The sequence below is a fragment of the Salmo trutta genome, chromosome 23 (genome assembly GCF_901001165.1).
Source record: "Salmo trutta chromosome 23, fSalTru1.1, whole genome shotgun sequence".
In the NCBI taxonomy this organism is placed as follows: Eukaryota; Metazoa; Chordata; class Actinopteri; order Salmoniformes; family Salmonidae; genus Salmo; species Salmo trutta.
Window position 1 is genome coordinate 37,667,980 of NC_042979.1, and position 14,670 is coordinate 37,682,649.

General features: G+C 44.6%; 1 protein-coding gene across 1 annotated transcript in view; it reads left to right on the forward strand.

Annotated features, from left to right (window-relative positions):
* Positions 1-14,670, forward strand: part of mmp11b (matrix metallopeptidase 11b) — a 39,677-nt gene that overhangs the window by 21,392 nt on the left and 3,615 nt on the right. Inside the window, exons 3-6 of the mRNA XM_029710186.1 lie at positions 6,912-7,055; positions 10,424-10,557; positions 12,196-12,410; positions 12,650-12,854. Of these exons, the coding sequence (XP_029566046.1) occupies positions 6,912-7,055; positions 10,424-10,557; positions 12,196-12,410; positions 12,650-12,854 (698 nt within the window). The remainder of the gene's footprint in view (positions 1-6,911; positions 7,056-10,423; positions 10,558-12,195; positions 12,411-12,649; positions 12,855-14,670) is intronic.

A 14,670-nucleotide genomic window follows, 5' to 3' on the forward strand; every position in this document is an offset into this window, starting at 1 on the left:
CTGCTTTTCCTGAGTTTGCTCTGGAATTTTTATACATGGCGTGCAAATTCAAGAGGTTATCACTGATATCTGTAGTTTAGCCAGCAAGGACAGAGACACAAATGCAACCCCTGTCACGGTAGACTGGTTTACTTCTACAGTACACTGGCTGGCAAAGGTCGCTACTGGCTGGCAAAGGTCGCTACTGGCTGGCAAAGGCCACTACTGGCTGGCAAAGGCCTCTACATTGTTCTGAATGAAAGGCGGGTAATGTGTACATCATATGTATCACGCTGGTCCCCAACCCAGCACCTCAGCTTATTTTATATGCTCAAAATCAAGAATCATTTGGGTTAGGCCACCCAGGTTACAGCTACTGAGAGGAGAGAGGAGCCTTTACACTGAAGCCAAAACTTCTAAAGAGACACATTTCAGTGAATGATAATTGACTTTGTTGTAAAGGATAGGCTGCCCAGTCTATGTAGATGTGTATTCAGTGTTTGGCTGAGTTCATGTTTTTGATAGAATTTCAAACCAGACATGGCAGAAAACTAGGAGGCGCTACTTCAATTTACTTTGGGATTTCTTTGCCTTTGAAGCACCTTTTGATTGACACGGTGACCTCGTGCCCTCGGGGTCATCTGCACTCCTCCCTGTGTTTGGACTGCCTCTCCTCTTCCATTAAAGTCAAAAGACGGGCCACACCAGACATTTGCCACCCACCCCCTCTGTCATTTGGAGTCGGGGGTCGCGACCTGAAAAAACACAGCTATTTACAAGACAGTGTCAGAGCACTCAAGCATGTTACAGCAGAGCAGCCCACATGCTTCCTGGTGTCTCCACATACAGCTCAGCAGGAACGGGGCTGGAGAGGGGAAAGGTCAAGCTAATAGTTACTTCCAGAGGAGTATTATCAGAAGAGCAACACTGAGTCTTTGTTACAGAAAGCAATTTCCTTTTCAGCACGACAGTAAGTGTCACTCGTATTTTTTTCATAAGTCCACTGTTAATACAGGCCCAAAACATTTCAAGATATAGGATTTCCAAGAAGCAAAGTGTCACTTGCCACATCATGATGATGGCTGTGGGAAGTGTCACTTTGCTTCTTGAAAATCCAATATCTTGAAAACTTGACTGCTGACATGCTAAACATTTTTGGGACTGTATTAAAGAGATGCTCCGGTACTTTTGGATAATTTTTAGCCAGCAGTTCTGAAAGTAGCACTCATGAGCCAAAAAATTGCTTAAGTCACATATGTGCAGATATGTGCGCCACGTCATCTCTCTCTCTCTCTCTCTCTCTCTCTCTCTCTCTCCTCTCTCTCTCTCTCTCTCTCTCTCTCTCTCTCTCTCTCTCTCTCTCTCTCTCTCTCTCTCTCTCTATCTGCTGTGTCCACTGTGCCGTTGGGCCCACCCTACAACTTCATTGGATAACGCTGGGCAGGCCTCTTGCTAGCTGTCCCTCAAATGTGAGGGGCTGAAGCTCATTGGCTAAAACTTAAATTGCTAGGGTGCTGACCCATGTGGAGGTAAAAATGTAGGAAACATGGCGCGGCACATCTACAAGAAAACAATTGCTTTCAAACTAGGGATTTTGTGGCTAATTGAGGTAAAGCAGTAATTCTGCTCATAGATTATGTATGTATGAACTACACATTGACACATCCATCCCAAAGCAGGATGTTTAAAAAATACTTTTTTTAGTTGTCAAAGTACCGGAGCATGTCTTTAACAGTGGACTATTGAAAAAAATACAGAAATATAGTTTTTGAGTGGATTTTTCCTTTAATGGCGTAGAATTGTTATATTATGTTGTATGAAAAGTGAGCTTATGTTTTCATGTGAAAAATGCCATATGTATTGATCAAGCGTAAAAATGCTGTGTATGATCAACCACCCTTCCCCAAACAAACACGAATATATTGCATCATAAGTCATCATTACTCGTGATCCCTTTGAGGTAGCCACTTACTCAGTGTCCCTAAGTATAGCTTCATTGTCATTTTGCTGATTGTTAACAGGCACTGAACCTCCCGTGCCCTGCACTCCCTCTCACACAAAATAATTTCTGCACACACAGCTTTTCAAGAAAGGAACAAATAATTGTACGATTGTACAGTACTGTAGGGGTGTGTACTGTACTCTGCTGGCTCATCACATTTTTACCTCAGGAGACACACAACAGCACAGAGCTGGACCTGCCTCTTTTGGCCTGCGAGCCAGCAATCAGCACTGTTGTCCCCGCTCTGGTTCCACTCCTCTTTTCCCAGAGTGGCTATGGTGAGGGGGGTCATTACCAGGCCAGCGTTTTGCTGTCTCCTCTGTGATGACTAATAATAACGGGCCGTAGCATTAGCAACACAGTGACTGTTCCACATTCTGGAACTGAACTCCCAGGGCACAGGTTTAATGGGTGTCTGCTGCAGGCGTCGGGGGCTGTGGTTAGAATCGGGCCCCAGCATGCATCACCGTGGCAGGGTTAGGGAGGTTGTTGAAGTAGAGTAGGGTAATACAGCAACAGCACAAGGTTGGCCTCTCCTGTCTGGGCATGTATGTAGGGCCTCCACACAATGAGGCGCAATCCATTTCTACAACCCCCGCCCATTCATTATGAAATCTAAAATGAAGAATAAAAGTGATAGCCGCCATGGCTGGTATCCAGGGAGGCACCAGGGGAAATGTCTGCAGGGCAGGGGGGTAACGGATTGCAACAGAAAGCGGGGGGGAAGGATTGTACTGGCGCCCACTGAGAAACCCATAATATGAAACATGAGACGGACATTGAGACTTAACATGTCACGGTTGTTTAAATGTCCTCCATGGGGTGTCGCCTGGTAATAACAAGCGCTGCCCTTTCTGTCTGTCAACGCCTGTCATAATAATGCAGGTCCTACTGGTTGGACGGACACACACACAACGTCTGTCATCTCAGCATTCAGCCTTGCTGCATGGTAATCCACAACAACTGTGAACAAGTTAAAGTTATGTTTCTATGTACTGCACATTACCTATGCCTTGAATAAATGAAGTATGAATCCAAATACAACAGGTGTACCCTTTACCGTGAAATGCTTACTTACGAGCCCTTTCCCAACAATGCAGAGTTAAAAAGTACGAAAATGTGCAAATAAAAATAGAAAATAATAACGAGGCTATGTACAAGGAGTACCGAGTCAATGTGCAGGGGTACGAGGTAGTTGAGTTAATATGTACAAGGAGTACCGAGTCAATGTGCAGGGGTACGAGGTAGTTGAGTTAATATGTACAAGGAGTACCGAGTCAATGTGCAGGGGTACGAGGTAGTTGAGTTAATATGTACAAGGAGTACCGAGTCAATGTGCAGGGGTACGAGGTAGTTGAGTTAATATGTACAAGGAGTACCGAGTCAATGTGCAGGGGTACGAGGTAGTTGAGTTAATATGTACAAGGAGTACCGAGTCAATGTGCAGGGGTACGAGGTAGTTGAGTTAATATGTACAAGGAGTACCGAGTCAATGTGCAGGGGTACGAGGTAGTTGAGTTAATATGTACAAGGAGCACCGAGTCAATGTGCAGGGGTACGAGGTAGTTGAGTTAATATGTACAAGGAGCACCGAGTCAATGTGCAGGGGTACGAGGTAGTTGAGTTAATATGTACAAGGAGTACCGAGTCAATGTGCAGGGGTACGAGGTAGTTGAGTTAATATGTACAAGGAGTACCGAGTCAATGTGCAGGGGTACGAGGTAGTTGAGTTAATATGTACAAGGAGTCCCGAGTCAATGTGCAGGGGTACGAGGTAGTTGAGTTAATATGTACAAGGAGTACCGAGTCAATGTGCAGGGGTACGAGGTAGTTGAGTTAATATGTACAAGGAGTACCGAGTCAATGTGCAGGGGTACGAGGTAGTTGAGTTAATATGTACAAGGAGTACCGAGTCAATGTGCAGGGGTACGAGGTAGTTGAGTTAATATGTACAAGGAGTACCGAGTCAATGTGCAGGGGTACGAGGTAGTTGAGTTAATATGTACAAGGAGTACCGAGTCAATGTGCAGGGGTACGAGGTAGTTGAGTTAATATGTACAAGGAGTACCGAGTCAATGTGCAGGGGTACGAGGTAGTTGAGTTAATATGTACAAGGTAGTTGAGTAATATACAAGGGTACCGAGTCAATGTGCAGGGGTACGAGGTAGTTGAGTTAATATGTACAAGGAGTACCGAGTCAATGTGCAGGGGTACGAGGTAGTTGAGTTAATATGTACAAGGAGTACCGAGTCAATGTGCAGGGGTACGAGGTAGTTGAGTTAATATGTACAAGGAGTACCGAGTCAATGTGCAGGGGTACGAGGTAGTTGAGTTAATATGTACAAGGAGTACCGAGTCAATGTGCAGGGGTACGAGGTAGTTGAGTTAATATGTACAAGGAGTACCGAGTCAATGTGCAGGGGTACGAGGTAGTTGAGTTAATATGTACAAGGAGTACCGAGTCAATGTGCAGGGGTACGAGGTAGTTGAGTTAATATGTACAAGGAGTACCGAGTTAATATGTACAAGGAGTACCGAGTCAATGTGCAGGGGTACGAGGTAGTTGAGTTAATATGTACAAGGAGTACCGAGTCAATGTGCAGGGGTACGAGGTAGTTGAGTTAATATGTACAAGGAGTACCGAGTCAATGTGCAGGGGTACGAGGTAGTTGAGTTAATATGTACAAGGAGTACCGAGTCAATGTGCAGGGGTACGAGGTAGTTGAGTTAATATGTACAAGGAGTACCGAGTCAATGTGCAGGGGTACGAGGTAGTTGAGTTAATATGTACAAGGAGTACCGAGTCAATGTGCAGGGGTACGAGGTAGTTGAGTTAATATGTACAAGGAGTACCGAGTCAATGTGCAGGGGTACGAGGTAGTTGAGTTAATATGTACAAGGAGTACCGAGTCAATGTGCAGGGGTACGAGGTAGTTGAGTTAATATGTACAAGGAGTACCGAGTCAATGTGCAGGGGTACGAGGTAGTTGAGTTAATATGTATATGTAGGTAGGAGTAAAAGTGACAAGGCAATCAGGATAGATAATAAACAGAGTAGCATCATTGTACGTATGTGAAGAGTGTAAAAATGTGTGTGTGGCGTCAATATGCATGTATGTGTGTGTGTGTGTGAGCATGTGTGTTTGTGTTGGAGTGTAAGTTATTTATTTTATTTTTTAATTTAACTTTTATTTAACTAGGCAAGTCAGTTAAGAACAAATTCTTAAGTATGCGTGAGTGTGTGGGTAGAGTCCAGTGAGTGTGTGGGTAGAGTCCAGTGAGTGTGTGGGTAGAGTCCAGTGAGTGTGTGGGTAGAGTCTAGTGAGTGTGTGGGTAGAGTCCAGTGAGTGTGTGGGTAGAGTCCAGTGAGTGTGTGGATAGAGTCCAGGGAGTGTGTGGGTAGAGTCCAGTGAGTGTGTGGGTAGAGTCCAGTGAGTGTGTGGGTAGAGTCCAGTGAGTGTGTGGGTAGAGTCCAGTGAGTGTGTGGGTAGAGTCCAGTGAGTGTGTGGGTAGAGTCCAGTGAGTGTGTGGGTAGAGTCCAGTGAGTGTGTGGGTAGAGTCCAGTGAGTGTGTGGGTAGAGTCCAGTGAGTGTGTGGGTAGAGTCTAGTGAGTGTGTGGGTAGAGTCCAGTGAGTGTGTGGGTAGAGTCCAGTGAGTGTGTGGGTAGAGTCTAGTGAGTGTGTGGGTAGAGTCCAGTGAGTGTGTGGGTAGAGTCCAGTGAGTGTGTGGGTAGAGTCCAGTGAGTGTGTGGGTAGAGTCTAGTGAGTGTGTGGGTAGAGTCCAGTGAGTGTGTGGGCAGTGAGTGTGTGGGTAGAGTCCAGTGAGTGTGTGGGTAGAGTCCAGTGAGTGTGCATAGAGTCAGTGCAAGAGGGTCAGTGCAAAACTAGGTCAATGAAAATAGTCCTGTTCACAACTGTTCAGCTGTCTTATGGCTTGGGGGTAGAAGCTGTTCAGCCTTTTGGTCTCAGACTTGGCACTACGGTACCGCTTACCGTGCGGTAGCAGAATGAACGGGTCTATGGCTTGGGTGGCTGGGGTTTTTGACAATTTTCTGGGCTTCCACTGACACCGCCTGGTATAGAGGTTCTGGGTGGCATGGAGCTCGGCCCCAGTGATGTACAGGGCTGTCCTCACCACCCTTTGCATCCGCCTTGCGGTCGGATGTCAAGCAGTAGCCATAACAGACGGTGATGCAGCAAGTCAAGATGGCAGCTGTCAAACTTTTTGAGGATAGGTATAATTTTTTTTATGATTCTGCATGAAGAGTGTTGGTTGGTTAGTTGGGTCAGTATGCAAGCAAGCACCTATCATAGTCTTTGTTCATGTTGCTGTATACTTAAGTTGATTACTCTTTTGTCGCTGAGAATTTTCCTGCATTGCAGAAAATGCAACTTGTAATGTATTTGACTTGTGGTTTCCACTTGAAAATTTCCGACGTGATTTGCCCTAACAAAAAATGTGTCAACCCCTACAAACATTTTCATAATTTATAATTCACATAATAATTCACATTTCCTGTTGCTGTAGGATTATTTACCTTCTGTTGCAAACTGGTTCAAATTAAGATTCTACATCTGTATGATTGAACTATACCATCATGGTGATCTGGCATTGTGCAGACAGTTAATCCATACAACCCATTCAGCAACATATTATATCAGATCCTTTTGTTGATGTGGGACGTTTGACAGCTCCAACCCACCAGTCAAGCTGGGTGGCATTAGACTGGGCCTTGCACCCACTTTAGAGAGGCTTCTTTCTCACAACAACCAGATTATCCTAGACCAAGGTCACCCCGTGGCCCATGAAGCAACTAGAGAAGGGTGGCATTCACTCTGCCCCCCGCAAAAGAGGATTATGGGTAGAACACAGATGGCGATCGCGCTGGTGGTTTCTGATGTGTGTGTGTGTGTGTGTGTGTGTCTCACAGGATCATGCGCTTCCCCTGGCAGTTGAGTAATGAGAAGGTCCGTCACATCTTGCAGGAGGCTCTGCGTGTGTGGAGTGAAGTCACACCCTTGAAGTTCAATGAGGTCAGCAGTGGGAGAGCTGACATCATCATCGACTTTACCAGGTAATAATCATATTACAGGTGTAGGATCTTAATTTGACCATTATTTTCGTAACAAAATAGATCAACAAGAAGCAGGTACAGGGAGTGAACTTCTAATTAACAATGGACAAAAAACAGGACATGACAGCGTCTGGACATGAACACATAACGACATTAATGCAGACACAGGGAACAAATGAGGGAGCAGACAGTTACAGACAGGGCAATCAACAAAGGGAAGGAGTCCAGGTGAGCCCAATGAGCGCTGCTGCGCGTAATGATGGTGACAGGTGTGTGTAATGAAGGGCAGCCTGGCGCCCTCGAGCCCCAGAGAGGGAGAGCGGGAGCAGGCGTGACAATTTTAATGTTTAGTTTAGTCCATAATGTGGCTTGGTCGATGGTTAGACTATTAGCTGGCCAAAATTAGGCTACATGAAAAGTGCAATACTGTAAATATAACTGTGTGTTAGTGTGGGTTTTCAATGAATTTATGTAAATCACAAAGCTCATCTGCATTTCCTGTGGCGCAGAACACTCTGAGAACCTGAGGCAAGCTTGGGATGAACTCTATTTCAGCTCACTTATTTCAGAAAATCTATTGAAATTCCAGTCATGCACTGGAAAATGTCTTATTGATTTCTATTAGTTTTTCAATGTACTTTCAATATAACAGCATTACTGGTCATATGACTCAGTGTGCTGGTGCACATCATCAACATTAATGGTATGTCTTGTATCACTTTCCTGACTCACTCAATATGTCTGTGTTTATCTGTGAAGCACTCAACCTTTACTATGAATATTACTAATGCTAACACCCAGGACATCCTATTTCATCTGTCTAGTGCTTCTTATCAGGTTCATCTTGTTGACTTAGAGATGTGAAGTTCTCATCTTATCAGACAAAAACACAAGGACCTTTTCAAAAGAGAAGTTGAGGGATTAGCGTTGATGGTTGTACAGATAATCAGCTTGGCTGTTGGACATTCATACAGCTATGTTCATGGCTTGTTATCTGTTAGGGAAAGAGATGGGAAATAAGGGAGTGGTGTTACAGCTAGTACAGGTGTAGCATTTCTCACAGGCCAACACTAGTGTTCAGTTATCTCGGTCCAATCACCAACCTTGAGGGCAATTTCTATTTACTCAATCAAATCTAAAAATGTGATGCAGGTGTGCATGAATTTGTGAATGTCCATTTATCTTCAAAGAACTGTAATTCCTGAATTACATTTTCTAATTTGGACCCTGAACTCACCAACTCAGTTAAACTGAGTTGAATTGACCCCAACCCTGCCCATCTCTTACCCATGTCTATAATAAGCCATGCTCATGGACGAATCCCCCCCCCTCTCCATCCTGAATGCACTTGAATGTTACAAAGCAGGACTTGTTTGCTACGGTTTATTTGAATGAAAATCCTCAGGGCACATTTCTTCGACTCTCAATGGATTTGTTGTGTTGGCATGAGCACAACAGCATCACATACCCTTGTTGTAAATGACTGCAGCTTTAGAGCATCCACCTACACACCAGACCTATAGCCATGTTTCTTCTCTCAGACGATACTGTATCCGCCCTCGAGACCTTTGCCTTTGTAAGTAGAGATTAACACTGCCGTTCTGTCTCATCCCGCTGCGGAGTTCATTTTTCCAAGGTAATGTACAGAACAGAGGTGTTTATCCTGCTTATACCACAGTTGTAAAATAAAAAAATACTAAAGGACATATTTACCGGAAGAAATAACATGTTTTCGTAGATATTACAATTTTTTTGTCTTTTTTATATATTAATTGGATTTAATCGCTGTGGTATGAGCCGTAACTCAATGCCCCCACAGTGTGATGGGTCTGAGCGATGGCATAGTTTAGGACCTTGTACCTTATATCAAAAAGATGCCTCAGTAATGACATGATGTTCAGTTACTGTACTAGGTTGGATCTTGACATCTAGAGGGTTATGGAGCCCCAAGATTTGTTATAGACCCAGATTTTTTACTGTCTGCAATGACAGCATTACTTTGATTATTTACTGTACAGAAGGTCCATGGAGCCTACTTGAATATCGGAGCAGAAAGGAATGGATCAAATGTCAATTTCCCCTTTGAATGCATCTTCATTAATGTTGAAATGGATACATGGATGCATACCTTGTATATAAGCAACAGTACAAACATAATAACAAACATATGGGAATCAGATTTGTAAGGAGCCCATAAAGCAGGGTTCCCAAACTGGCGGCCCGCGGTTGGTTTTACTTGGCCCCCCAAGTTTTCTGAGCAAAGAAAATGTATATATATATTTTTTTTATACTGAACAAAAATCTTAACGCAACATGCAACAATTTCAACAATTTTACTGACTTACATTTCAAATAAGGAAATCAGTCAATTGAAATAAATTAATTAGGCATGAATCTATGAATTTCATATGACTGGGCAGGAAGCCCAAACAGTTGGGAGCCAGGCCCACCCATTGGGGAGCCAGGTCCAGCCAATCAGACTGAGGTTTTCTCGATAAAAGGGCTTTATTATAGACAGAAATACTCCTCAGTTTCATCAGCTGTCCGGGAGGCTGGTCTCAGACGATCCCGCAGTTGAAGAAGCTGGATGTGGAGGTCCTGGGCTGGCGTGTTTACACATGGTCCGTGGTTGTGAGACCGGTTGGACATACTGCCAAATTCTCTGAAACGATGTTGGAGGCGGCTTTTGGTAGAGAAATGAACATTGAATTATCTGGCAACAACTCTGGTGGACATTCCTGCAGTCAGCATGCCAATTGCACGCTCCCTCAACACTTGAGACATCTGTGTGACAAAACTGAAAATTTGAGTGTGGCCTTTTATTGTCCCTAGCACAAGGTGTACCTGTGTAATGATCATGCTGTTTAATCTGCTTATTGATATGCCACACCTTTCAGGTGGATGGGTTATCTTGGCAAAGGAGAAATGCTCACTAGCACAAAATGTGAGAGAAATAAGATTTTTGTGCATATGGAACATTTCTGGGATCTTTTATTTTAGCTCATGAAACATGGGACCAACACCAACATGTTGCGTTTATATTTTTGTTCAGTATAGAATTTTCATAGTTGGACATAAAAGACTGTAAAAACACCAGGAAATCAGCTCCAAGTTTTCTATTCCCAAGTATTCCCACGCATAATAAAGAGACGTGATCATATACAAATCTAAGCAAGGTTTGAAATGATCTGTTTGGGATTCTTGCAGTCAAATTGCAGTCTACAAATTATTTGTAATTAAGTTCCGGGCCCTCCGACCATCCGCTTAAGAAGAAAATTTGCCCGCAGCTGAATCTAATGCCCTAAAGAACTTTGTCTAAAATAAAATGGCTGACCACCCTGCCTTGTGCCTCTGTGTTTGTTGTGTAGGTACTGGCATGGTGACAACCTGCCTTTCGATGGTCCTGGAGGCATTCTGGCCCATGCTTTTTTCCCCAGAACTCACCGGGCAGGCGACATCCACTTTGACTATGATGAGAGTTGGACAGTGGGAAACAGCATGGGTGAGTGAATAGCAGAAATAACCTATTTAATTTACCGGTCTATAGCAGTGGAGGCACCTCGCAGGAGGAAGGGGAGGACCGTCCTCCAGAGTGAATTTCATACAAATAAAAATTGTGAAACATTAAAAAAGATAAATCTATACTAAATATGTTCACGTCACCAAATAATTGATTAAAACGCACTGTTTTGCAATAAAGGTGTACAGTAGCCTCAGCAGCAGTCTGTAGGGTATCACCATGGTGTTGCCGGAGGACAGCTTCTGTCCTCCTCTAGGTACATCAATTTCAATACAAACCTAGGAGGCTTATGGTTCTCACCCCCTTCCATAGACTTACACAGTAATTATGACAACTTCCAGAGGATGTCCTCCAACCTATCAGAGCTCTTGCAGCATGAACTGACATGTTGTCCACCCAATCAAAAGATAAGAGAATAAATCTAGTACTGAAAGCATAAGCTACTGCTAGCTAGCACTGCAGTGAATAAAATGTGGTGAGTAGTTGACTCAGAGAGAGAGAAAGACAATAGTTTAACAGTTTTTAACAAATTTCTTCCAAAATTAAAGAGAAGCAAGAGAGCGAGAGAGAGCTAGCTATATTTGGTTGTATTATTTTTTTACTTTCACTTAGCTAGCAAATGCAGCTAGCTAGTTTAGCCTATTCAAACATTCGGCTCAAACAGAGAGGGATGCTATGTTTGCTAGCTGGCTATGGCTATCCAACACTGTAACTCTTCCAAGTAAAGGTAAGCTTTTGGTTTTATTAATTTATGATTGTAGCGGCTAATGCATTAGTTCTAGTAGCTATGTTGACTATGACGTGGCAACGATGTAGGCTGTGTGTCGCGTTTAGCGGTCATGATATGAAGGTTTGGCTTGGAAAGGTTTTTTCGCCTGGTCACAGACAGCTGATGTGTTGTGCACTGAAGTCTACAAGGGAAGGGAAAAGGTGAGAGGAGGAGAGCACGTAGATAGTAGTGAGAAATAATTATATATACAACGAGCAAAGAGATCATGTTGTTTTTATGTGGCTGCTATGAACGTGAATGTGTTTGTGTGTGATCAGGGGTGTATTCATTCCACCGATTCTATCGAGGATAAACATTTCTTAAACGGAAGCAAATGGAACGAAACGGTGATAAACGTACCTGAATTTTTCCAATAGAAACTCACATTAGCAACTGTTGGACTAATGATTACACCCTAGATCAGCTAAATGCAGGCAAGGCGATTTTGAATGTGTCAATGTCTGTCACTTTGATTACTCAAAATTCTCTCGACCTGTGCACCTACGCTGTAAACTTCCATTCATAGGCTAGGTTGTAGCTACCTCATGATGGATATAGGGAAAATGTGAGTATCATGTAGTAGCCTAAACCTATCGATGTTACATTGAGCTGGGTGAATGGAATAAGAATGAGAGTCATCCAATATGCTGTAATAGGCCATCTCATGAAAAAAATGATCGTCCTCTCTCATCTTAAACGGCACTGACCGCCACTGGTCTCTAGGTAGTAGTTTATAAGTGAAGATACTGAACAAACATTGCTAAAGATACTGCCTAAATCTTGCTCAGGCACGTATGGTTGATGCCCTCTGTCTCAATGTCACTGACCCTTGTCCCATGGTGGTCCTGCAGGCACGGATCTCCTGCAGGTGGCGGCCCATGAGTTTGGCCACGTCCTCGGCCTCCAGCACTCCCTGGTCGACGGAGCCATCATGTCGCCCTTCTACAGCTTCTCCTATCCCCTGGAGCTGAGCGACGATGACAAGCAGGGCATCCAATACCTGTATGGCCCGCTGCAAAAAGCCCCGCCTGTCATCACAGAGACCAATGAGATAGAAACCACTGTGGTGAGGACTGAAAATGACAAGAAATGAATAGAAGTTCAACTTATCAGTGAACACATCCATTGTTGGGAGCAAATAGGTAACAACTGGAATATTAGTAGGTTAATACGCAATGCTCGTTTCAGTGACTCAGTTTGTTGAGATTGAAGAAAGTTTCCAGGCTGAGTTGACATTCCGCCATTTAGATTTTGCATGACATAACCTGTGCTCACTCTGTATCTTTCTCCATGACTTGGCCACAGCCGGACCCCTGCAGGACTAACTTTGATGCCGTGTCCATGATCAGAGGGGAGATGTTCTTCTTCAAGTCCCGCTACGTGTGGCGTATCCGTGATGGCCAACTGCAGGCAGGGTACCCGGCGCTAGCAACACGCCACTGGAGGGGGATCCCCGACAACATCGATGCGGCCTACGAAGACAAGACTGGAAACAGCTGGTTCTTCCAAGGTGGGTTCCACCATAGAAATAGAATACCTGCCATAGTCTGGGGTTTTACCCATTCTAATGTGTATTTCTATGGGCTCCACTGCTCTGCTGGTAGCAGTTGATTTTGAGCTCTGATATTTGGCAGGTGTGGTAAGGAGTACAGAAGTAGCTCATCATAGGGCAATGTGTCTAATTGTTTTTAAATTAGCTATTTTTATGACAGGACAGTTCAAAACAGACAGGAGAGGCCCAAAGTGAGAGTCAAACCCCTGTCGCCAGCGCGTATGTGTGGTCCAGAGTCGGGACCTTAGAGCGCAGTACCAGACTCTGGCATGTTGGTAGCAGTCCCGAGTGGGACCATAAGTGTTTCGCTTTGAGACAGCCATTTTTCTGAAAGTCAGACACAGGAGGCTTCTGAGGGGAGGACGGCTCATGATAATGGCCAGAACAGAGCAAATGGAATGGCATCCTACACCTGGAAACCATGTGTTTCATGTATTTGATACCATTCCACTGATTCCGCTACAGTCATTACCACGAGCCCGTCCTCCCCAATGAAGGTGCCACCAACCTCCAGTGAAGTCAGGTTTGGTCAAACTTCTAAAAAGAAAGAATTTGACAGCAGATCACCAGAGGGGTAAATGTAAAGTGATATTAGTTGCTTCACACAAACAATCCACGGCTTAACGACTCTGCTCTGGTTTTGTTTATTTGAACAGCGTTGATCATAGTGATGACAGATGGCAGAAACATGGTCTAGTCTTGCAAGGGTGTATAGTGTGTGTGTGTGTGTAGATATACGATTGTCTGTGTGTGCATGTGTGCAAAGGCGTGTGTGTGTGAGTGCGTGTATGTGTCTCTGTGTGTGTGTCTGTGGATGTGTGTTTTTTTATTGGCGTCTAAACTCTCCACCTCCCACCAGGGCTCAGCCAGTGTTTGGGTGGGCCAATTAGGCCTAGCAGTTAGCAGAAGCTCCTATAAGCACAGCAGCAGCAGTAGGGAGAGAGAGGAAACAGCAGCAGTAGGGAGAGAGAGGGAACAGCAGCAGTAGGGAGAGAGAGGAAACAGCAGTAGTAGGGAGAGAGGAAACAGCAGCAGTAGAGAGAGAGAGGGAACAGCAGTAGTAGGGAGAGAGAGGAAACAGCAGTAGTAGGGAGAGAGAGGAAACAGCAGTAGTAGAGAGAGAGGAAACAGCAGTAGTAGGGAGAGAGAGGAAACAGCAGTAGTAGGGAGAGAGAGGAAACAGCAGTAGTAGAGAGAGAGAGGAAACAGCAGTAGTAGGGAGAGAGAGGAAACAGCAGTAGTAGGGAGAGAGAGGAAACAGCAGTAGTAGAGAGAGAGGAAACAGCAGCAGTAGGGAGAGAGAGGAAACAGCAGTAGTAGGGAGAGAGAGGAAACAGCAGTAGTAGAGAGAGAGAGGAAACAGCAGTAGTAGGGAGAGAGAGGAAACAGCAGTAGTAGGGAGAGAGAGGAAACAGCAGCAGTAGGGAGAGAGAGGAAACAGCAGCAGTAGGGAGAGAGAGGAAACAGCAGTAGTAGAGAGAGAGGAAACAGCAGTAGTAGGGAGAGAGAGGAAACAGCAGCAGTAGGGAGAGAGAGGGAACAGCAGCAGTAGGGAGAGAGAGGAAACAGCAGCAGTAGGGAGAGAGAGGGAACAGCAGCAGTAGAGAGAGAGAGAGGGGAAACAGCAGTAGTAGGGAGAGAGAGGAAACAGCAGCAGTAGAGAGAGAGAGAGGGGAAACAGCAGTAGTAGGGAGAGAGAGGAAACAGCAGCAGTAGGGAGAGAGAGGAAACAGCAGCAGTAGGGAGAGAGAGGAACAGCAGTAGTAGGGAGAGA